At 42.0% G+C, this 24,091-nt stretch overlaps 1 protein-coding gene across 1 annotated transcript; it reads left to right on the top strand.

Moving 5' to 3' along the window:
* The first annotated feature begins 1,032 nt into the window (after positions 1-1,032).
* Positions 1,033-9,569, top strand: LOC117804835 (zinc finger protein 14-like). The gene is made up of 7 exons (XM_034673238.1): positions 1,033-1,352; positions 3,415-3,617; positions 3,961-4,062; positions 4,152-4,247; positions 4,334-4,444; positions 5,211-5,334; positions 6,772-9,569. The coding sequence occupies exons 1-7, from the start codon at positions 1,325-1,327 to the stop codon at positions 9,378-9,380; spliced, it is 3,273 nt and encodes a 1,090-aa protein (XP_034529129.1). The 5' UTR covers positions 1,033-1,324; the 3' UTR covers positions 9,381-9,569.
* The last annotated feature ends 14,522 nt before the right edge of the window (positions 9,570-24,091 follow it).

Below are 24,091 nucleotides of genomic sequence, written 5' to 3'. Positions count from 1 at the left end.
ATTTATTTATCTTGTTTAATTTTTTTTAATCTATTTATTTATTGTATTCATCTGATCTTTTATTTATTAGTTATATTTTTGGCCTTTTTGCCTTTATTTGATAGGACAGCTGAAGAGGGACAGGAAATGTGGGGAGTAGAGAGCAGGCGAAGACATGCAGGAAATGGTCAACCAGCCTGGAATTGAACCAGAAACCCCTGCGACGAGGACTGTAGCCTCGATATGTTGGGTGCTTAGACCGCTAGGCCACCAGCGCCCCTCATCTGATCTTTTTAACGCTACCTCATTTTTAACTTTTCTTTCCACTATTACTTCTTTTATCAACTTTACTGTATTGATTTTATTTTATTTTTAAGTATCTTATTTATAATAATGCCTAATGCTTTTATGTCTCTCTGTTATTTTGTGAAGCACTTTGGGCTGCATGTTTTTATGTGTATGAAAGGTGCTTTATAGATAAAGTTGAGATGAGACTATGACATGCAATGCACTGGAATTATTTATTTTTTTGAACGTTTTTATTAGACTCAGCCAATATCACAAAATAACAATGCAGCCATCAGACTCAACAAAACAGATATAAACAAGATTTTTGAAAACACCTAGTCCATTGTCAGAAAGTAAAGATATAAATAAATAGATAGTACACAATTAAAAATAAGTGAATACAAACACACAAAATAATAGTAATATTAAGATTGTAATAGTTAACACAAAATTAAAAAATATTAATAATAGTAATTATAACAACAAAATAAATAATTCTCATGCACTGGACTTTTAATAAGGAAGGATTTAAGCACAATGCTGGAATAATATTACAGCAGGTGATGATAAGACAAATAAGATAAATGTATTTATTTTATAAAACTGTCTTTAAATTGTTTTATAATGTTTTTGATGATAATTTAGTTGATTTATTTGATTTTAAAGGATAGTTGAAAGCCTGCAAAAACTGACCATCCCTCCACACCACTAGGTGGCGGTAATGTGCAGAGGAAGTTGTTTGCCAACCGCCAATTAAAATAAACAGACGAAGAAGAACTATCCAAAAGTTATTCATATTAAGACACAGCGCTGTTTTATGGTGTTAATTATAAGATTGTGTGTCTAAGCAGGTGAAGATATAAGGATTAAATATTCAGGAGACCACGGTAACCAAAGGAAACCATAGAAACGGTCGTTATTTTCTGCGCCTGCGCACTGATCAACATATCGAGCCGCCCCTCCTCCCCGCCAGCTCGCACCGCAGGGTCGGGCGGACACCAACTCACAACACCCCGGAGTCCGTTCCCCCTTCTCTCTGAGTCTCCCCCGTGACAACATGGAGAGTCCACATCGAGCCGAAGATGGTAAGAGAAAGAGAACTGAAATAAGCTCCTTCCATCCCGAGTTATCGGGTTTTCTATCGGATTGTGTGCGCATGATTTCCAACATGGCGTACCCCGCTCTGAGATGGCGGTGTAGCTTTGTGCTTCGGTACAGCGCCGGCGAGCTTCTGTGTACGGGAGTTATCTGAAGCAGATTTAAGAGGGTTTAAATAAGCACCAAGGAGATATTTAATCCCTCTTACATGGAGGCGTTGTCTTCATTTAACTGCTTTAGTTGTTGCTGCAGTGCCGGGGTATGTTAGCGTTAGCCTGCAACTGAAAACAAGCACTGTAACGGCTGACAGATGAGGCGTTCAGGGACGTTACACAAAAATACATCTCACTAACAAACCGGTAGAAACCTATCTTCTTTTTTGGAATTACTGAACGATATAACGTGATAATAACCACCTGCACCTCCCGCTCCGTTTCATGAACTTGCCTACATTAGATAGTCACTTTCACTTCGCCTTGTTTGTAACTTTATCAGGGTGCTGCTGCTCGGGGTCTTAAATGTCCGATTATTACCGGGTCCGTGAAGGCGCCATAGGTTAGTTTGGAGGTTTGAAGGCAGGCTGATTAATCACTGGAACCAGGTTCTATTTTGTTCCTCTGTTTGTTAGATATTTATATATATTACAATATAAATGTGGAGTTATTAAGATAAACATTAATACAATAAATTAACTAATGCAACCAGGAGTTTTAAAGTGAACTGCTTGGTGCCACAGGTGTATTCTGGGGTCGTGGCACAGCATGAATAAGCTGTAGTCATTTACATGTTTGGTTATTAAACAGGGAGATTAATTAACCTTGTATATAGGGTCATTTTAAAGGTATAAAGTATCTTGCATGGTGTCAAATACCAGTAAATATTTTCTAATTGACATTTGTGTTATACATATATTTGTTACTTATAATAAAAGCATTATTTGTGCATTTTCTAAAATTTAAAATGCATGAAAATGTTGTGTTTTTCAGTCCATACAAGGCCACTTCATTAATAAAGCAGATTAATTAAAATAAAATAAATGACTGGGTGCCCTCGCACATTTTTGGTCCTTGCATGTGTTTTAAAAAAGCCCATAAAATAAGTCAAAAGTCGAATTTACTGTGTTTTGTCCACTTTTTATCTAAATATTCCTGTTGAAGGGGATTTTGAGGGTCGTGAGACAGAACTTAAACAGGGCGATTAATTAACCTTGTGTATTTAAAGTCATTTTTAAGATGTAAAGTATCTTGCATGGTGTCAAATACAAGTAAATATTTTCTAATTACCATTTGTGTTACACATTTATTCATTACTTATAATAAAAGCATCATTTGTGCATTTTCTTTCATTTAAAATGCATGAAAAGGTTGTGTTTTTCAGTCCATATAATGCTACTTTATAAATAAAGTAAATTAATTAAAATTAAAAAAAATGACTGAGTGTCCTCACACATCTTTGGTCATTGCATGTATTTTTAAAAAGGCCTGTAAAATAAGTCAAAGTCACATTAACTGATTATTTTCCAGGTTTTATGTAGATTGAATGTCTCTTAAGTGGGTTTATTATGAAGTGTGAAGTTTGCTTGCACATATGAGGTGACATGTACGTGTTTTTATACCTTGGACGCGCTAAAAGCAAAAATCACTAATGCACAAAAAAGTAAGTTTAACCTTTTATTAATGAAAAAGGATAATCAACTCGTGATAAATACACAAACAGATGATTAAAGTGATCAAAAGAAAAAAGTGAAAATAAGCAATAATAAGCGGTCAACAAAAAGTAGGGAGACCCAGCTCACCCCCTCTCTCTACCTCCAAACAAAAGAACACAGGTGACCTAAATGAACAGAATATCCCCGTCCCAAACACATGACCTGTAAATAACCTAATTAACTGACCCCACATTAAACCATATCATATAACACCACAAACAATAACCTACCCTAAACCTCAAAATAAGATACAGTAAACACTCAAATCCTTCATGGCTCCTATAAATGAATCTGTGAAACATCTTAAGTCAGTGAGTCTAACTTCTGTAAATGTCTTCCAGAGTTGCCGCTCCTGCTGCCGTCTCTCCGCCTCTTCATCCCCCCGCTGCGCCTGGTGTCTGCGGCCATGTGGCAGGTGGTCCAGAGAGGGAGCGTGCACGACTACGGGATGGTGGAGGAGTTCATCAGCACCGTCTCAGAGATCGTTCCTGAACTCTTGAATGCGGATCAGAAAGCTCAGCTCCTCCTGGGCCTCCGAGCGCGGGTAAGGCTGAGCTCTGAACGAGAAAACAACATCACACTGGTTTATCTCCTGCAGATATTAAGCTGTCAGAATGGAGCATTAAAACCTGTTGTTATGTACTTAAGCAGGAAATTGGTGTAATCATACTCTCAGCATCTAAACAACATAAAGCCAAATCACCTCCTGACAGACGCTGATGAAGAGGTTTAATATTCCTCTGATGGGAAATGTCAGCAGCAGCTTCCAGGCACAGTGCAGACTCATATCAGAGCTGAGTCCTGTGAGGCTGCTGTGAGTGAACATCGTGTCCAGGTGCTGTCGTGTCAGTCGTGTTCACCCCGAGGGGGAATCTCTTTGTTTCCAGGTGGTTCTTGAATTGTGTCGGGCCGAGGAGATCACAGATACGGAGACCATCGAGATGCACCTGGAGCGGATCAAGGCCCTCATCTCCACATGGGCAGCACAGGTTAGCTTCTCATAGGGTCACATGTCGGCCAGCAGCTGTGTGGTCTTTCTGTTTTGATGCTTTAACTTCATTTGTTTATATTTGTCCAGCCTTGTTTTGCAGAAGTCGATTTTCCAGAGTCTAACTTTGTGGATCAAGTGGAGTTGTTGTTGAAAGATCCAGAAGAGAGGGAGAAGTTCTTCCAGGTTTGTGTCTTTGAGTTAAATCAGACGACTTTGTTTGAATGAAGAAGAAATCCTGTGAATTAAATTTAATCTGTTCTCTGTTTCAGGATGTGTTCCCGACAGACTTCGGGCCGGACTACGACAGCGCTCTGCAGGTGCTGATGCTGGACTTCCTGTCCAGGTTGGAGAAGCTTCTCCCGGTACCGGACATTCAGCAGGTACTGACTCCTCTGTGGGAAACTCTACCTTCAAACTACTCTTGAACAAATCTAGCTCTCTGGGGGTTTGGGAGTGTATCTTTCATTGGTCAAACTCCCACTTCTTTCAAGAGTTACACGGGACTTCCACCAGATCTGTTGCAGTCCGGCTCTGTTCTCTCGTCCGTCAACACCCACTGGTTGCATTTTCAGAACGCAGCAAAGAGAGGACTGCCAGACCTGGAGTCATGTGACCGAGGTTTTCCCGCTGTAATCACTGAATCAAGGGTTCTCCTCCTCCTCCTCTCCTCATCCATGTTGTCTTTCTGGTCCTCTGAAAACCTCTGACCTGTTGACTCCAGGCCTGGCTCCGCTCATCATGACGGTTTGTTGTTGTAGTTAAGTGAAATACGATCTGGTGATAACAGCCTTCACTTGATGATAATTGATGGTTAACATTTCCAAAGATCGATCATGGAAAATACTTGAAATTTACATCCCTACTTTATATCCTAGCATTTGAGTCCTCTGATCCTGAATCGGTGGCCTGATTTCCATCAATACTGTATTTTCGTGCTTTATGAATACATTTGACTTCACTTCTTATCAGCCTGTTTTTCTTACTTCTTCATCACACAGTCTCCTCTCTCAGTGTTACTTTGGACTCACTGTCGTTCAGTAACTCTGTTAAAACATGAACAAATAACTCAGCCGTTCAAAGTTACACACAGAGATATTTGAAATGCATCCTCAGCTGAATCTTTCATCCGTCCTGTTTCCCCCACAGACGGCCTCCATGCTCAGCGCTGTCCCATCTGCCCTGGAGGAGTGTGTGCACTCTGTCCCCGACCCACGCCACCTGAAAACTGTGCTGCTGCACCACACAACGCTGGGACACTTTGATCTGTCCGGTGAGTCATGTTTGGGCTGAACGCACACTTTTACAACCTTCATCATCCACATCACTCTGATATTAATACATCCTTCAGATCACACACTCAAACATTAGAGTCTCTTTAAGAGTCTAAAACACTTCTGAGTGGATCAGACTTACACAGAATCCAGTTTTTCCAATTTCAGCTTTTACAGTTTGTGTAAGGCAAGGCAGCTTTATTTGTATAGTGCATTTCATACATGAGAGCAACTCAATGTGCTTTACATTAAAAGATTAAAAGCATTGGAGACATTCAGACAGGCATAAAAGAACACAATTAAAATGACAAACATAATAAAACAGAAAAGGAAAGGATAATATATTAAAAATTACATTAAAATTTTAATTTAAAGTGAGTTAAAATAAACTAAGACAGGAAGGCAGTGGGAAATAAAAAGGTCTTAGTCTTTGATTTAAAAGAGGTGAGAGTTGGAGCAGACCTGCAGCTTTCAGGGAGTGTGTTCCAGATATGTGGTGCATAATGACTAAACGCTGCTTCACCATGTTTCCTTCTGACTCTAGGGACTGAAAGCAGACCAGTACCTGATGACCTCAGAGGTCAGGGTAGTTCATAAAGTAGTAGCAGATCAGCCTATACCCATTCAGTGCTTTATAAACCATCAGCAGGATTTTAAAGTCTATTCTCTGACAGACAGGAAGCCAGTGTAGAGATCTAAGAACTGGAGTGATGTGGTCTACGTTCTTGGTCCTTGTTAGGACTCGAGCAGCAGCATTCTGTATGAGCTGCAGCCGTCTGATGGACTTTTTAGGGAGTCCTGTAAAGACCCCGTTACAGTAGTCTAGTCTGCTAAAGATAAATGCATGGAGGAGTTTTTCTGCATCCTGCTGAGACATGAGTCCTTTAACCCTTGACATATTCTGAAGGTGATAGTAGGCGGACTTTGTAATTGTCTTAATGTGGCTGCTGAAATTAAGGTCTGAGTCTAAGATTACTCTAAGGTTTCTGTCTTGGTTTGAACATTTCCTCTGGGCAGATTGGAGCTGAGCAGTAACCTTTAACCTTTCTTCCTCCAAAAACAATCATTTCAGTTTTTTCTTTGTTTAACTGAAGAAAGTTCTGTCTCGTCCAGTCATTGATTTGTTCAATGCATTTAGTAACGAGGATGATGAGGACGTTTTCTCCTCCTTGCCAGTGAGAACAAACTAATGAAAGACATGACACAGAGCTGAGCAGACGTGGTAGATTGCTCTCCTGGTCTCAGCAGATAAGCAGGTTTTATTCTGAGAAAAGAAACCACTTTCTTGTTTTAGTCTCTGTCGGTTATTTCAGTGAGACTGCGCTCTGAAGATAACCTGATCTGAGTCTCTGGAGATCTAAAGGATGTGATTATGTGACTGAATCGATGTTTATGTCTTTCATAAAGCTAACTGGGTTCTTGTTTTCCCCACTCAGATGAATCTCAAGCCATTCCCTCCTCCTTTGGAAACTGCATCCTGTCTTCGCTCTCCCTCCCTCAGCTGGAGAAGGTCGTCATCCACCCCGATGAGCTCCAGCTCCAGCCGTCATCCGAGCAGATGCACGCAGAGTGCATGACGGTCCAGGTAGAGGGCGAGACCGTGACTCTGCTGGACTACATCCAGATCGAACAGCCCTCTGGTTTAGTCGAGCCGGACGATCAGGAAGAGAACGACATCCTCCAGATGGAGAGCGCTGGAGACGACGTGAGCGACGCCCTGAAGCCTGCGGCGTTCCAGCCGCTGAAACAAAGCAAACGCATCCAGCTGAAGAGGAAAGCTTTGATGGAAGAGAAAGACTTAGCAGCAGAGAAGAGGCAGAGGAAGAAATACCCGAACAATAAGACATGTCCTGTGTGCAGTAAGAACTTCCTCAGGGCGGCGGCCATGAGGCGACACCTGGAGACGCACTCGACCAACCGAGATCTCAAGTACAAGTGCGCCAACTGTGATAAGAGATTCAGGGATCACTACGACATGAACAGACACAACATGCGCGTCCACGAGAAAGAAGACATGATCATCACCGCTAAAGAGGAGGAGTCAATCGACCCGGGCACCTCAGACATGGCAGAGAACAAGAACTGCGGTCTGTGCGGGAAGTACTTCGCCCGCCAGGTGGACATGGAGCGCCACATGAAGTCGCACTCAGAGGACCGGCCATTTAACTGCTGCTTCTGCGAGAAGAAGTTCAAGAACCCGTACGTGTTAAAGAGGCACCAGAGAGAGATCTGTAAGAGCAGAGAGCTGAAGAGGCAGAAGAAGAAGGAGACGCAGCGAGCTCACCCTCAGCTGCCGTTAGAAGGAGCAGCCGAGGGGAAAATCTGTCCCATCTGCAGCCGAGTCCTCCCCTGCACCGCCGACATCGCCAAGCATCTCCGATCCCACACGGAGGAGCGACCGTTCATCTGCATCACCTGCGAGAAAGGCTTCAAGTACAAGGACACGCTGAAGAAGCATCAGATCATCCACGGCCACGAGGGGATCAGAGAGGAGCAGAGCAAGACGTTAGAGCAGATCCTCGCCGACGCTGAAACGCAGAACTTAGGCGATCCAGATGAGCTGGTTAAAAAAGAGAACAATGTTGACGCAACAGCTGCAGCAGGGACATCCGAGCAGCCGGCAGAGGTCCAGAGAGTCACGAAGAAGCCTCTGAAAGTGTGTCCTGTGTGTGCGAGAGCTTTCGACAGCATCAAAACTCTCAACCGTCACATCCAGTGTCACACAGAGGAGCGGCCGTATCACTGCGTGCACTGCAAGAAGCGTTTCAAACACATGCACGGCTTGAAAAGACATCAAATCTACGCCATCTGTCACAGGAAGATCGCCAGGTTCACGTGGAAGAAGGAGGTGAGAGTCGGGTCGAGTCAAGCGGAAGCGGTGAGCGACGCACAGCAGACGTCTGCTCTTAAAATCCCCGTGTGGTGCTCGAACTGCGGCAAACACTTTGAGTATCTGTCCGCCTTAAAGGAGCACCAAGAGAACGTCTGCAAAGTGGACTTGAGGGAGATCATGAAGTGTAACGACTGTGACAAAGAGTTCAAGAGCATGACGATGCTGAAAGTCCACCAGAGGATCCACGACCCGCTCTACTGCAAAGAGTGCGGGAAGATCCTCGCAAACGAGCCCGCCTTCGAGAGGCACAAGCTGATGCACCGCCCGATGCAGTGCACCATGTGTGAGAAGACTTTCACTCTCCTGAGGCGTCTGAGGGAACACTACGAGAAGCTGCACAACTTCACAGGACCGTACCCGTGTCCTCAGTGTGACAAGTCCTTCATCACGCTGTCCTACCTCGCCATCCACCAAAGAATCCACAAGGGAGAGTTCCCTTTCACGTGTAGTCTCTGTCCGGAGAAGTTCAGGTCCTCGAACTGTCTCACGGTCCACCTGAGGAAGCACACCGGAGAGAAACCCTTCCTCTGCTGGCAGTGTGGGAAGAGTTACCGCTCTGCGTCTGAGCTCACGGTGCACATGGGGACTCACTCCGAGGAGAAGCCGTGGGCGTGCACTCAGTGTGATCAGGCGTACCGCACCAAACTGCAGCTCACGAACCACGTGGAGCAGATCCACATCGGGGTCCGGTACCCCTGCAACAGCTGCGGGAAGCAGTTCATGAAGGAGACGTCGCTGAAGAGACACGAGCTCATCCACTCAGGCGAGAGACCGCATCAGTGCACCGTGTGCGGGAAGACCTTCCTCACCGCTAACGAGCTCCGCCTCCACAACCGCTACCACACCGGGGAGCGCCCGTACAAGTGCGAGCTCTGCGGGAAGGCCTTCATCCAATCCGGGTACTTGAAGTCGCACATGCGCATCCACACCGGGGAGAAGCCGTTTAAATGCGACGTCTGCGATAAAGGCTTCAGGCTGTCCTATCACATGAAGAAACACCAGAGGACTCACAGCGGGAAGCCCAAGAGCTACATGTGCGAGGAGTGCGGTCTGGCCTTCCTCCACAAGAAGTCTCTGTGGGAACACTCGCTCACACACGACGTGAAGATGGAGCCGGCGTTCACGGAAGAAGTCAGGATAGAGTTTCAGTAGATCCTTGATTTCATGAATGTAGTTTTTCTTTCCTCAGTAATCTGGATGAGCTGGAATCATGGTCACACTAACTCTCTAACATGAACTCTTTATTGTTTCAGTGAGCGGTGTGTAAGTTATAGTTCAGATGACCTGTACAGCAGATTTATGATCTATAAGCATGTAAATAAATAATGAAAGTCAAAGGAACAACTCGGGTTCAGTGGTTTGTGACGTGAGATGTATCTTTCCTGCTCCAGCAGCTCAGTCCATAGGGACTTGGCTTGGGAACCGAAGGGTCTCCGGTTCGAGTCCCAGTATGGACGAAGTTTGGCAAGTGGACTGGTCAGGGTTCTCACGCATCCTGGAAAACCTGGAAAACAGGTGACCAGTTTTCAAGTACTGGAAAACACCTGGAAAATGGGAGAAAAAGTCAAATGTACTGTAAAGTGATTCCAACATGACTCCGTGCGACCTGACAAGGTTAAAAAAACCACATCCCCATTCAACATTTGTGGCCATTTTTGTCATTCAGTTCTAATTAGGTCATTTATGCTCTGATCCTCTGATTATTAATACTTATTTATTTCAGTAAGGCCGCTTCCAGATTCCTTTGCTGGCTCTTTGTTTTTTTCTTAGCTCATTTTATATTTTTGAGAAAAGTGAAAGCTGACATGAGAGTTGGCCATCATGGTTACTTGGTTGCACTAATAAAGTGAAGTGCTGTACATCTGTGGTTGCATTGTTCTATAATTAATTTGCCATACTTTTTAAGCATGTAAGAGATGACTTCATGGATAGTCATAGACTGTACGTCTTTCAATGTAGACTTCCACTGAGAGGAACATATTAGACTATTTAGGAACTAAATTAGGAACTCAATTTAGACTGTCATACCAGCTTGATCGTCACTGAAAATGTCCTGGAAAATGATCTCTAGAAAAGAGTGGGAACCCTGCTGGTGGCTGGAGAGGTGCTGGTTCACTTGCCTGGGCACTGCCGAGGTGCCCTTGAGCAAGGCACCGAACCCCCAACTGCTCGGGGTGCGCTGGTTGATGGCAGCATCCTCACTCTGACATCTCTCCCTAAGCATGTGAGGTATCTGATAGGAAATGAGTAACTGACGTAAAACAAGTCAAAGAGAAACCTATGCTGTCCCAGACGTTCAAGGAATTTGGTTGAGACCTCCTTCCAATTTAGTGACATGCATGGACAAGGTTTGTACCCATTAGGCTAGCAGAGCCCAGGAGGGTAAAGTAGATAACTAGAGATCAAGAGAAGTTTGGGCTTGGTAGTAGGCTGTCATTGGTTCGCAGACCTATAAAAGGTGCTGGTCAACAGCATTCTGGGAGTCAGCAGATTTGCAGAGCTGTTCTCCCAAGCATTCCGCGGTGCTTGTTCGATACTGGTAATGTTTTCTTGTAATAAACGTATTACTATGCAAGCAAGCCAGCGTCACGAAGATTCCTTCTGCATCTACACATCAAGATACGACACATGTTCACTGCATGTGTGTGCATGATGTATATATATATACCAAAAACTGTGTAGCATGTCTAAAAAATAGCACAAGTGAAACAATTTAATTTCCCCCCTGGGGATTAATAAAAACCTTTCTTCTTCTTTCTTTAAGAAAAAACAGATGAAAATGTTAAATTTAACAAGAAGAAGCACAGAAATTAAAAGGAGAACATCGAATAAATGCATCAAATAAACAATAGCTTTTATTTTCTCACACAGTCAGCCTCCAATTTTAAAACTTGAGCCCAGATTGTCTTTTTTATTCATGTGATTCTACCGTTTTTATTGGTTGACTGTTCTCTGATATGCATTTTAAATGGAACCTTTAGCACTTTCATCATTTTATCATGTCTATTCATTTTACCATTTTTAGTGTTAGATTGGTTTTAGGATATTTTTGTATGTTTTGCACATTAAAGCTGCTGTGAGGAACTTTTGTATTTTATCGATTCTGGCGCCCCCTTGTGGACAAAGTGATACCTCTTATCTCTTGTCCTAAACATGCAGTGTTTTTAACAAAAGCCTCATCCTGTTGTCTTTTAACAGTCAACTTTATCAGGCAATGTGATTATTTTCCATGAAAACAGTCAAACAAAGAGTGTTTCTGAAGCGAGATGTCCTTCATCTGGTCTGACACCGACCCCCTCAGGGCGGTTTCAGGCATTCAAAATTACAACAGAGAGGGTGTCAGTGTTGCTGCTGATTGGCTTGTTTGCTACTGAAGGTCATAAAGAGGCATCAGTATTATTTTCAGCCTGTTTCTCAGCCAGTTCAAAACTCCTCACAGGGCCTTTAAGTAGTTTGTTCTGTCTGACATCTATCTTGTAATTTTGTATTGACCTAACATCTCACTGGCTGCAAAACAAGTTTACCTACAGGTACAAATAAAGTAACCTGAAGCTAAACAAGCGAATCAAAACTTTAAAAACAGATAAAGTCTTGATGCAGATTTAACAGGTTGTGGATGCTGATTCATGAGAGTGGGGGCTAAAACAGCTGAAGCATGATCACCTTTTGTTCTGTCGTCTGAGCTGGAGACAGACGAGGCGAGGATGAGTGGAAGAGGTTGAGAAATGCAACAGAGAGCCGTGTTGTGCTTTGTTTGTGATGAGCAGGATCTTAAAGTTTCATCTTGCTGATCAAATCCAGACTCTGCTGCTTTCTGGACTTCATGGGAAACGGTTCAAAGATGATCGACCCAGTCTCAAGATTTCACTCATGGACAACTACTTTTAGTTTCCCATCTTTTTGGAATTGTTTTCCTTAAATTTGACCAACAGATTCATATTTATCTTTAAATTAAACAAAATAAAATCATAAATCCTGGAAAAATCCAAAATCAAGTAATGTGGAATTCAGTTTTGCTTCATGGACACTACAGTGAAAATAAAACTGAATGGAAGTTGAGTTTTAACTTTTCTTTTCTCCTCTTAGGGGTCATTTTTTGGGCTTTCAGTGTGAGAACAGGACAGTGCATAGAGCAGGAGCCTGGAAAGAGAGAGTGCAGTAAAGGTGTTCTAACCATGGATGATGAGGCTCAATATGTCTCACCTGGGCGCCAACTTAGCTTAATGGTTAAGTTGTGTCCATGAAGTGTTTGGCCCCGGGTTCGAATCCAGCCTGTGGCCTCTTTCATGTCATTTTGCCACTCTCTCCCAGTTTCCTCCACTATCCACTGTCCTCCCCTCTTTTAAATAAAGGTGTAAAAGCCCAGAAAACAACTTTATAAATGTCTCATCTGTGCCGTTTAAAGTAGGATACATTTCTCTTTGTTCGGGTCTGAAGAAGTCCCAGAGCCCACATCACACCCATCCTTCAGGACCTCCACTGGCTCCCCATTCAGCACCGAATCCACTTCAAGATCCTGCTCATCACCCACAAAGCCCTCAATAACCTCGCCCCCTCATACCTGACCGACCTCCTCAAACACCACTCCCCATCTCGCCGCCTCAGATCATCAGATGCCAACCTCCTGTCCCCCTATCACCAAGTCCAAGCACCTCACCTTGGGGGGACAGAGCCTTTGCCATCGCTGCCCCCACTCTCTGGAACTCTCTCCCTCCACCCCACTCTGACTCTCTCCTCATTTAAAAACCACCTCAAGACCTACCTGTTCCAAAAAGCATACAACACATGACCTCTTCCCCCTGCCCCACCTCTGTCCCTGTTTTGTTTTATTTATATGTTTTTTTTTTTGTTTTCACCTCATGTAAAGCGACTTTGAGTATTAAGAAAAGCACTATATAAATTATATGAATTATTATTATTAAGAAGTCTTAAGTTAGATTTTTAAAAAGTGTGCAGCATCCCTGCCTCTGCTAAATCCAACCCTGTCCACTGTCAGTACTCTTCTTTCACCAGTAGATGGCAGTGTAGTCGTGATAATGAGCATCAAATCTCAGCAGCTCATCATCTCCCTGCTCCTGACACAGCTTGTGTTAACTCTTCATTGAGCATCTATAACACCTTCATGTTTGTGCATCTTCTATAAAACGAGCACATGCACATAACAGATGCTTGTATTCTGATTTGTGTGTCCAGCTTTTCATGCAGCATTAATTTCCCAGTATTAGTTCTTAGAGTGTCAGTGACTGTAAATCAATATTCATCCTCTCTCTTCCTCTCAGCCGGTATCACCTGACCGTCTCCTGAGCCTGAGTGACAGTTTAAAACCACAACAGCAGCAGCTCCAGCAGCATCCCTGCCCCGTCTGCCAAGAAACTGCTCCCATCTCCCCCAAAAAATCAAAGGCCGGCTGAGTCAGAGCCTCTCCAGAGTGTTGGGAGCAGCTCACTTTTTAACCCAAAGCATATTGATTTATATGGGGCTGTAATTGCTTCAGTGTGTCCTGGATTATTCCCCTCAGTAATTGAGGCCTGGCAGAGATCCCTTTTCCTAGACATAGCCCTCCCGGTGCCAGCTGGTGGGCAGAGAGGAGCACCGCACCCACTCCCCAACCCAGCCTGGAGGGAGAGCGAGGGAGCAGTGGCACTCTTACACCCCTCAAAAACCATCCCTCGTTGTGGGATAAGTAAACAGCACAAACAGTACACTTCCCTGCATGCTTTGCGGCGTGTCGCTCGGGCACTGGTCCAGCTCTAATTGCAGAATTATGAGTAAAGCCGAGTAAGACGGACAGCTCACTGCAACATCTCTAAAAACCAGAAATCAGAGCATTTTTTGGGGGATATTTGGCGCTCGTCTGTGGTTTGTCTCGTCAGGATTAGTGGTGTTTACTGACACCACACGCTGACTCTGTAATTACTGTACATGCTATTGTTCCTGTATTTGTTTTGTGTTTTTGTTCCAGACTCTGTGGGACATTCCTGGATGAGTTAACAGAAGGAAAGCTTGCACGCTGCAACAGGTTTGGGATTTCCCTGGTGTCCCAAATGCAGGGGATCGACCAAATATGTAAACAGCCCACGTATGAGGACATGACCTTTAAAACACACGGACTGTATCTGCCATGGCAGACGGACATTACACCTGCAGCTGTGGAGTCCTCTGTGATTACATTTTTACAATTACAGCAATATTATAGTTTCTGTGCTTCAGATCAACCATCAGTCCAATTTGTTAACAATTGCTTTTTCGTGAGTCTGATCAACTATACTTTAGTTATTCCTGAGGAAGGTTAACTTTATGTAGGTTTTCATGAGATGATCAAATTAACTCTGTTAGTTTTTGTGAGTCAGGTCTTCTTATTGTTGGTTTTTCCTGAGTCATTTTAACTAATAATGTTTATTTGGGATCCAAATTTGTTATCCATTAAATTGTACGTGAGTCAGATCAACTACATGTTGGTCAATGGGGAGTCAGAACAAATCAACAATGTGTTAGTCTTCTTCAGTGAGGTCAACTTTTGGGGGGGTTTCATTAGTTAAATCAACTATGTGTTGGTTTTTCACGAGTCATGTTATCTAAATGTTAGTTATTTTTTAGTTGGATCAACTATATGTTGGTTTTTCTTTGTTTTTCTTAAGCAAGGTTACCTATATGTTGTTTTTTTGTGAATCAGATAAACCATTTGTTAGTTTTTCATGAGTCTGATCAACTATATGTTGGTTTTTTATGAGTTGGATCTAGAATTTGTTGGTTATTTTACAGTCGGATCATTTATATGTTGTTTTTCTAAGAGTCAGGTTAACTATATGTTGGTTTTTCTATGTTTTTCAAAAGCAAGGTTACCTATATGTTGGTTTTTCGTGAGTCAAATCAACTATATGTTGGATTTTCATGAGTCATGTTTGCTAAATGTTGGTTATTTTAGAGTTGGATCAACTATATGTTGTTTTTTCTTTGTTTTTTGTAAGCAAGGTTACCTACATGGTTTTTTATTGTGAATCAGATAAACCATTTGTTGGTTTTTCATGAGTCAAATCAACTTATTATTATATCTTATTATATATTGTGTTATTTTAGAGTCGGATCAGTTATATGTTGGTTTTTCTATGTTTTTCATAAGCAAGGTTACCAATATGTTGTTTTTTATGAGTTGGATCTAGAATTTGTTGGTTATTTTAGAGTCGGATCATTTATATGTTGGTTTTCTAAGAGTCAGGTCAACTATATGTTGGTTTTTCTATGTTTTTCATAAGCAAGGTTACCAATATGTTGGTTTTTCGTGAGTCAAATCAACTATATGTTGGTTTTTCACGAGTCATGTTAACTAAATGTTGCTTATTTTTTAGTATGATCAACAATATGTTGGTTTTTCATGAGTTGGATCTACAATTTGTTGGTTATTTTAGAGTTGGATCATTTGTATGTTGGTTTTTTAAGAGTCAGGTCAACTATATGTTGGTTTTTCTATGTTTTTCGTAAACAAGGTTACCTATATGTTGGTTTTTCTGGAGTCAAATCAACTAAACACTGGATTTTTGTAAGTCTTGCTATCTATATGTTGGATTTTCATGAGTCATTTTTGCTAAATGTTGGTTATTTTAGAGTTGGATCAACTATATGTTGTTTTTCTTTGTTTTTCTTAAGCAAGGTTACCTATATGTTGTTTTTTTGTTTATCAGATAAACCATTTGTTGGTTTGTTCATGAGTCTGATCAACTATATGTTGGTTTTTCATGAGTTGGATCTAGAATTTGTTGGTTATTTTAGAGTCGGATGATTTATATGTTGTTTTTCTTTGTTTTTTGTAAGCAAGGTTACCTACATGTTTTTTTATTGTGAATCAGATAAACCATTTGTTAGTTTTTAATGAGTCAAATCAACTTATTATTATTACTTATATAGATTGTTATTTTAGAGTCAAATCAACTATATGTTGGTTTTTCACGAGTCATGTTTGCTAAATGTTGGTTATTTTAGAGTTGGATCAACTATATGTTGTTTTCTCTTTGTTTTTCTTAAGCAGGGTTACCTATATGTTGTTTTTTTGTTTATTAGATAAACCATTTGTTGGTTTTTTAAGAGTCAGGTCAACTATATGTTGGTTTTTCATGAGTTGGATCTAGAATTTGTTGGTTATTTTAGAGTCGGATGATTTATATGTTGGTTTTTTAAGAGTCAGGTCAACTATATGTTGGTTTTTCATGAGTTGGATCTAGAATTTGTTGGTTATTTTAGAGTCGGATGATTTATATGTTGGTTTTTTAAGAGTCAGGTCAACTATATGTTGGTTTTTCATGAGTCATGTTATCTATTTGTTGGTTATTTTTTGAGTTGGATCAACTATTTGTTGTTTTTTCTTTGTTTTTTGTAAGCAAGGTTACCTACATGGTTTTTTATTGTGAATCAGATAAACCATTTGTTAGTTTTTCATGAGTCAAATCAACTTATTATTATTACTTATTATATATTGTGTTATTTTAGAGTCTGATCAGTTATATGTTGGTTTTTTAAGAGTCAGGTCAACTATATGTTGATTTTTCGTTAGTAAGGATACCTATATGTTGTTTTTTTGAGAATCAGATAAACCATATGTTGGTTTTCTGTGAGTCAGATCAACATTTTTTGTTTTTTGTTGAGTCAGTTAAACTAAACACCAGTTTTTCGTGGGTCAGATTAAATATATGTTTTTTTTCGTAAGTGAGATCAACTCACTCTGTTTTTCTGTGAGTCAAATCAACTGTATGTTGGTTTTGCGTGACTCAGATCAGTTATATTTTTGCATTTCGTGAGTCAGATTAACTATGTGTTGTTTTTTCATGAGTCAGATGAACTATATGATGGTTGTCCCACATCTTTCATTAATGTTTTGTTCATGTTAGATCCACACCCAGTTGCTTTCTAGAAAATCCGATCACCTGATTATTGCTCATTTCTGTGAATTAGATCTACTTTTTCAAAGCATCCGATCCGCTGCCAACATCTTAACCTCTTTTTGGTGATTATGATTCACTGTTCAATGCTTCCTTCATGAGTCAGGTCTGTTGCTAATTGCTCTTCAATGAGCCAGGTTATGAAGGATATTACTTTATTTAAGAATAATCAAATCTATATTGCTTTTCTGTGTGAGTCAGAGGAGCTATTAATTGCTTTTTTCGTGAGACAGACCTGTTGAATGCTTCCCTCGTGAGTCACAACCTCTATTAATTGCTCTTTTCGTGAGTAAGGTCTGCTATTGATTACTTTTACATGAGTAAGATCCACCTTAGGCTGATTTTCATGGATCTAATCCACTTTAAAAGCTTGTTTCCAGTCAATGCTGTGATTTATTTATTAGATCCACTATTAGTAGCTTTAACATGAGAGAGATCTGCTGCACATTACTTTATTCATGAGTCAGATTTGCCGGTTAATGCTGCTTTTGATGTTCAGATCCAATATTTATTGCTTTCTCTGGAGTCACTATTCACACTCATGCAGCTTTTAGCTTCTTTTAGCTCATTGTTTTTGGTTTAAAGCTCCTGTTAGTAGTTTTCAAGTGTTTATGTTGGGGGGTATGTAACAGATTAGTTGCACGTGGGTGAAACAGCCTTTTAAAAATGTATATTTGAAGGACAAGAACAGCAAAGAGACGCACTGTCCTGATTCGTCCACTGGGGGCTCCAAAACCAGAGACATATTTTGTCCCAGGCTGTACATATGTTTAAGTTTGCTAAATTTTAACGTGGGTGATTAAGTGGTGTCCCTGGAATTGCAGCCAGCCCCAAGTGGACATTGGAGGAACTGCACTTTTCTGCACTTCCACATTGGCTTTTCTTTTCAAAACTAGAGGTCTCAGATCAGTCCATCGACTCTTGTCATTCATGGTATCACCTTCAAACACTATCATACTTGATTTTTGTCTCAAACCAACTGACCTGCATGTCACATAGGCTTTAGGCTCAGACTGCTGGGGGAACTGACACACTGGGATCCTGTCTTTCCCTCTCTCTCCTCTCTCTTACTTTCTTCCTGTCCCATTAAAGTTACTAACCATAGACCTTTCTGGAGTCCCTGAGCTCCATTGTCTCATAGGTTCCTCTGGATCTCTGCTGCTGTGGACGTTCCAGACTCCAGCTGCTACAACTACTACTATCCGTCTCACCACTATCATCTATCTCTCTCTCTCTCTTCATCTCCCTCTATCCCTCTCTCCAACACGGTCTCAGCAGATGTGTGTCTAACATGAGTCTGGTCCTGCTGGAGGTTTCTGCCTGTTAAAGGAAGTTTGTCCTTGCCACTGTAACTTGCTAAATGCTGCAAAGTGCTCTGCTCATGGTGGATTAAGATGAGATCAGACTGAGTCCTGTCTGGAAGATGGGACTGGATCTTATCCTGTCTTGATGTTGGGTCTTTGTTAATAATTCCTCTGGATTTACCTCAGTTTTGGTCTCCACCAACCTCTCTGACTGTTACCTGTAACACGCTCTCCTGTGTTCACCAGTTAGACTCTTATTTTGAATTTTGGCGCTTAGTAAGTAGTTTAAATTTGGTTTATTTGAGATTCTTTGCTAACAGCTACCTGCCAGATGATAATTTGATGCATTTTTGTTACTAGTAGCAACACCTTTAAATAACACACAGCCATTTGATCCGTTGTTTATATAAAAATACAGCTTTAACGGTCTTAAATTTGAATTTGAGCAGAAGTGAATCAGCTATTTTAAACAAAAGACCCCTCTTCTTCTGCTGCAGGTTTAACGACAGAGAAAGTGGTGAAAAAAGTCTCATAACTACAGTAAACAACAAGCAGGGCCTCTGCAGCTGGGATCCCAGATTGTGGCTTTATTGTTTTCATCCGCAGTAAATGGAGGGGTGCAGCCTCCAAGTTTAGTTTCCTAAGAAACTGATGTGATAACACACAATTTAATGAAAATCCAACGACTTCCAGAGTGTTCAGCAATCCTAAACAGCTGAAGTGTCCAAGAAATATTTTCGGTTTTGATCATCAACAGGCACCACAGAATTTCCTGGCCTCTTTCGCCAATAATGCTGTGACCCCTGAGAGTTACTACGGAAACAAAGCGAATCAAAACAAGCACCCCGTTTCTCGCTTCTGCTCCATGACGTACCTTTTTCTGTCTCCCGTATAAACAGAGTACAAGCTTTGATAACAATATCTGCTCTGAATATATGAACAACAGTGCCACACACAAACTCCTGTAAACTGGCACCACACCCTGCTTAACCACCAAGCTTGGGAAAGTACAACGCAGGGGAAAAAGATCACAAATTACCCCGATAATCACTCGCAGTAGATACTCTGCCTGCATTGTGTTGCACTGTTTTCTGTTTTAGTCCATTGATAAAATAGGGAACACAAAGAGAACACGCTGAGCTGGAAAAAACCCTTGCACTAATCAAGAGAATGGAAGAGGATTGCTCCCTTAATCAAGTGTTTATATATAAGTCGTTTGCACACTTCCATGTCTGCGTGTCCTCATGTGAACCTGTGTGTCTGCCCAGACACATCCTCAGCCTCACTCATCCCCTCCCATCTTGGGTACCAGCCCTCCGTCAGTCCTCCCCACCATGGCTTTACGCAGGCTTTTCTTTTTGTAAAAGCAAAAAGCTGCATCTCGTTTTTCATTCACTCTAACTCTTCCTCTGTCTCCTCACTTTCATGTCCTCTCATTCATTTGCATTCTGCAGCGCTGTCTGTATCTGTGTATCCCTCTGACTCGGACATTTGTTTGGCAGGAGAGGCCAGACGGGATGCTGTCAACACTGCAAGAAGTGTCTGTGTTTGAGAGTCTTCTTCAAAGTGCTTCTTCTGAACAAATCCTTTCCAATGAGGTGAATCAACTTAATTTAGAACCCAAGTCTTGGACAGCAGAAGAAGTGGATGTTTCTAAAGTGAAGCTAACGCAGTGGTATCCAAACCTGCATTTCCTTTTGGCCTGGTGGCCAGGGGGGGAGACTCCACAGGTAGAAAAAAATGTGTGGTTGTAGCGACGCAGATTGGAAGGCTCCTTGAGACAGATTGCAAAAGCCAAGGAATCCCTTTTAATGCAAAATCAAACATGTTAACAGTTAACATGCATCCAGTAATACCATGTGACTAGCTGGTTCGTAGTAGGTGGTGGTTCTTTACACTGGCTGCGACAGAGGGAAGATGAAGAAGAAGCAGCAGAAGAAGAAGACTCCGCAACAAGTTAGCTAGAGGAGATGACAGATGAAAGTGAAGTACTCAACCAGCAAAAAAGGCCTCCTCAACAGTTTAGGAGGTTTTTGGATTTTGTAAAAAATGGAGGAAGATAGAACATAATTTTGAACATCAATAGGAGTTGATGGTGCCTTGTAAGCAAGTCATTTCCGTTTGTGTTATATATAAGTGGCATCAATAAAGTAGCGTCAACGAAGTAGCGTCAACGAAGTAGCGTCAACGAAGTAGCGTCTACGAAGTAGCATCTACGAAGTAACGTCAACGAAGTGGCATCAATAAAGTAGCGTCAACGAAGGAGCGTCTACGAAGTAGCGTCTACGAAGTAGCGTCTACGAAGTAGCCTCTACGAAGTAACCTCTAAGAAGTAACGTCAACGAAGTGGCATCAATAAAGTAGTGTCATCGAAGGAGCGTCAACGAAGGAGCGTCAACGAAGTAGCGTCAACGAAGTAGCGTCAACGAAGTAGCGTCAACGAAGTAGCGTCAACGAAGTAGCGTCAACGAAGTAGCGTCCAGGAAGTAACGTCAACGAAGTAACGTCAACGAAGTAGCGTCAGCGAAGTAATCTCTACAAAATAACGTAATGCTAATGAAGTAACATTAACGATCGAAGTAAGGTGTAGTTTCACCCTTGTCTTGCATTTCCTTAATTTGACTGATGGCCTTGTTTTCATTCTGAGTACCATGATAATCTTGAGGTGAAAAGCTGATATTATGACAGACCTTCTGTTAAGATATGAAGACCAAGAGTTACGCATTAATTCTCCATAATTTGGGGCGTGGTTAAGTTGACTACTTTGTGGGCGCAATGTAATTGTTACCCAGGGGTCTTGAGGCCCGCCTCAGCTCCGCATCTTTGTCTGTTTCTGGGTTGAGTTAAAACATGGAACCAGTCAGCAGGAGGAGTTTCAGATATTTTGGATTCATTTTGCAGGAGATGCTTGTCGTCCATCTTTAATGCAACCACAGAAATAAAAAACAAGATTTGGACAGAAAAACTTGAAGGTTGAAAAGGATGATTCCACTGCTGCTAAGTCCGCCTCTACAGCATGTAAAGGAAAATGTTTATAAATAATCCTGTGTATACATAAAAACTCTGACTGAACTCCTGAGCTCAACCAGAAGGCTTAAAAAAAGGACATTTTTTACAGTGTCCACGTTCTCCTTCCTACACCAAAAGGGAGTGAAAACAAGCCTTTCCTTGGTCAACGAGTTCACCCGGGGCGGACGTCTCCTTAGACAAGGCTGCAGGGGGGTTTGGAAGGGGAGGAGGTGGTGTTGGTGGGAGAGTTCAAAAGTCCTGCAACCGAAGAGAAAAGAGAGCCAGAGGGAGTGGAGGGAGGGAGGGAGGGAAACCTGGCACCAAGACAGTTGAGCACTGGGCATTAGAGACGAAGAACAAGGGAAGGTCAGCCCCCCAACCCCCACCTCCGCTTTCTTCTTCTTCCTAATACTGCATCAGCAGATGTACTGCACAATCCCATCATCAATACTGCCAGACCACAGCCTGCGTGATAACAGGAAAGTCTGTGATGAAGCATTTATGGGTGAGATTGTGGGGTTTCTTTTACGTCAAGAGGCCGAGAAAGATGAGATAATTTCAACATCTAAGATGGGCGAGCGACCGAGGGGCTTACAGGCATCAGTGACCGCTCACGTCCCTGATCTGATGCTAACAAGGTCACCCTCTGGCCTGAAAGCAGCTTTGTCTCTCTAATCAGAGGAGCATCATCATCATATTCCACGTAGTATCAGCAGCTCTGAACAATGACGCAATCCACCAGGGGAGGCAAGCGGAGACGCTGCTGGGTGGGCACGGTGTCTCCGAGCAGCAGTCTGAGAGGAAGATAAGTCGGGGCACAGATTGAGGTCACGGACCTGCTGGAGCTCGTTTGGCAAGAAGGAAGGATTTCAGACTCAAAGCATCAACTGTCTGTCATCTTACATCTTCTGATCTTCTGTCAATTGGTTTAAATCTGTCTTACTGAGGGAGCAGCTATCAGACATTCAATATTACACATCTGTCCTCCTTTTGAAACTTAAATCCACGTCTCTCTGAGAGGACATTGATGCAGAGCGCCATATCTTGCTTTATTTTCCCTGAAACATTAGGATTAGTTTGGTTTGCTGTGATATTAATGTAGGATGTGAGTTCTTGTTTGCAGTTATTGAGCTGAGAGAACTTTACAGAGACTCCAAACAGCACCAGGAGGGGGTCAGCTTTCAGTATCACACAAGAAATCTTCAAGAATTTAGAATATGCTCGTCCAAAATGGCGTAATTTAAGGATGACGAACATCACTGAAGAACATTTTGTGTAAACTGTGATTCAACCCTGACTAAAAGTTTAGTCTACCAAAATGTAAGAGATCGTAGAAACAAACACCTTCAAATTCAGCCCATAAGACACACTTTTAACACATTTTTACATCTGCAAAGTGAGCTTTCTTTCATACTTCGATGCGACCAGTATATAATGCAGAGGTATTTTATTGTGTTACCATATTATACCCAGAAGATGGCGCTATAACCTAGCTAAAGCTCTGTCACAGTTATGCATAATCATGACCGCAAACCGCACACAACCTGACGCAGTTGAGCAGTCGGGGGATGCAACGATGTCTAAGTGGAACATCTGTATCAGCGAATATTGGCTCTGTTGACGAACATCAGTAGCCGATGTGTCTCTGTCGCGTTGCATCAATTTAATGCTGAAGGAAGTCCCCTGGTGGATGAACTGACGAGTTTTATTGTCAATCTCTGAAAGAAAATGTCGGCAATGTAGAAACGATTACAGACATGCGGACATTAATATTTACAAAGAAGTTCTGCAAAAACAAAAAAACATCGGTGTTGGATTCAGGTTAGGGTTAGGGTTACGATTAGGGTTAGGGTTAGGGTTAGGGTTACGATTAGGGTTAGGGTTACGATTAGGGTTAAGGTTAGGGTTAGGATTAGGGTTAGGGTTACGATTAGGGTTAGGGTTACGATTAGGGTTAGGGTTACGATTAGGGTTAGGGTTAGGGTTAGGGTTACGATTAGGGTTAGGGTTACGATTAGGGTTAAGGTTAGGGTTAGGATTAGGGTTAGGGTTACGATTAGGGTTAGGGTTACGATTAGGGTTAGGGTTACGATTAGGGTTAGGGTTACGATTAGGGTTAGGGTTACGATTAGGGTTAGGGTTATGATTAGGGTTAGGGTTATGATTAGGGTTAGGGTTAAGATTAGGGTTAGGGTTAGGATTAGGATTAGGGTTAGGGTTAGGGTTAGGGTTAAGATTAGGGTTAGGGTTACGATTAGGGTTAGGGTTAAGATTAGGGTTAGGGTTACGATTAGGGTTAGGGTTACGATTAGGGTTAGGGTTACGATTAGGGTTAGGGTTACGATTAGGGTTAGGGTTAGGGTTACGATTAGGGTTAGGGTTAAGATTAGGGTTAGGGTTAGGATTAGGATTAGGGTTAGGGTTAGGGTTAGGGTTAAGATTAGGGTTAGGGTTACGATTAGGGTTAGGGTTAAGATTAGGGTTAGGGTTACGATTAGGGTTAAGGTTAGGGTTAGGATTAGGGTTAGGGTTACGATTAGGGTTAGGGTTACGATTAGGGTTAGGGTTACGATTAGGGTTAGGGTTAGGGTTAGGGTTACGATTAGGGTTAGGGTTACGA

This window comes from Notolabrus celidotus, chromosome 21, assembly GCF_009762535.1.
Source record: "Notolabrus celidotus isolate fNotCel1 chromosome 21, fNotCel1.pri, whole genome shotgun sequence".
Taxonomy (NCBI): domain Eukaryota; kingdom Metazoa; phylum Chordata; class Actinopteri; order Labriformes; family Labridae; genus Notolabrus; species Notolabrus celidotus.
Note: the sequence above shows the minus strand (reverse complement) of the source record. Positions and strands in the feature narration are given on the sequence as shown.

Excerpts from the sequence above, each read along its gene's own strand:
- LOC117804835 (XM_034673238.1), top strand. The coding sequence starts at position 1,325 with ATGGAGAGTCCACATCGAGCCGAAGATG. Across the intron at positions 1,353-3,414 it reads TCCACATCGAGCCGAAGATG|AGTTGCCGCTCCTGCTGCCG; the intron begins GTAAGAGAAAGA and ends AATGTCTTCCAG. Across the intron at positions 5,335-6,771 it reads GGGACACTTTGATCTGTCCG|ATGAATCTCAAGCCATTCCC; the intron begins GTGAGTCATGTT and ends TTCCCCACTCAG.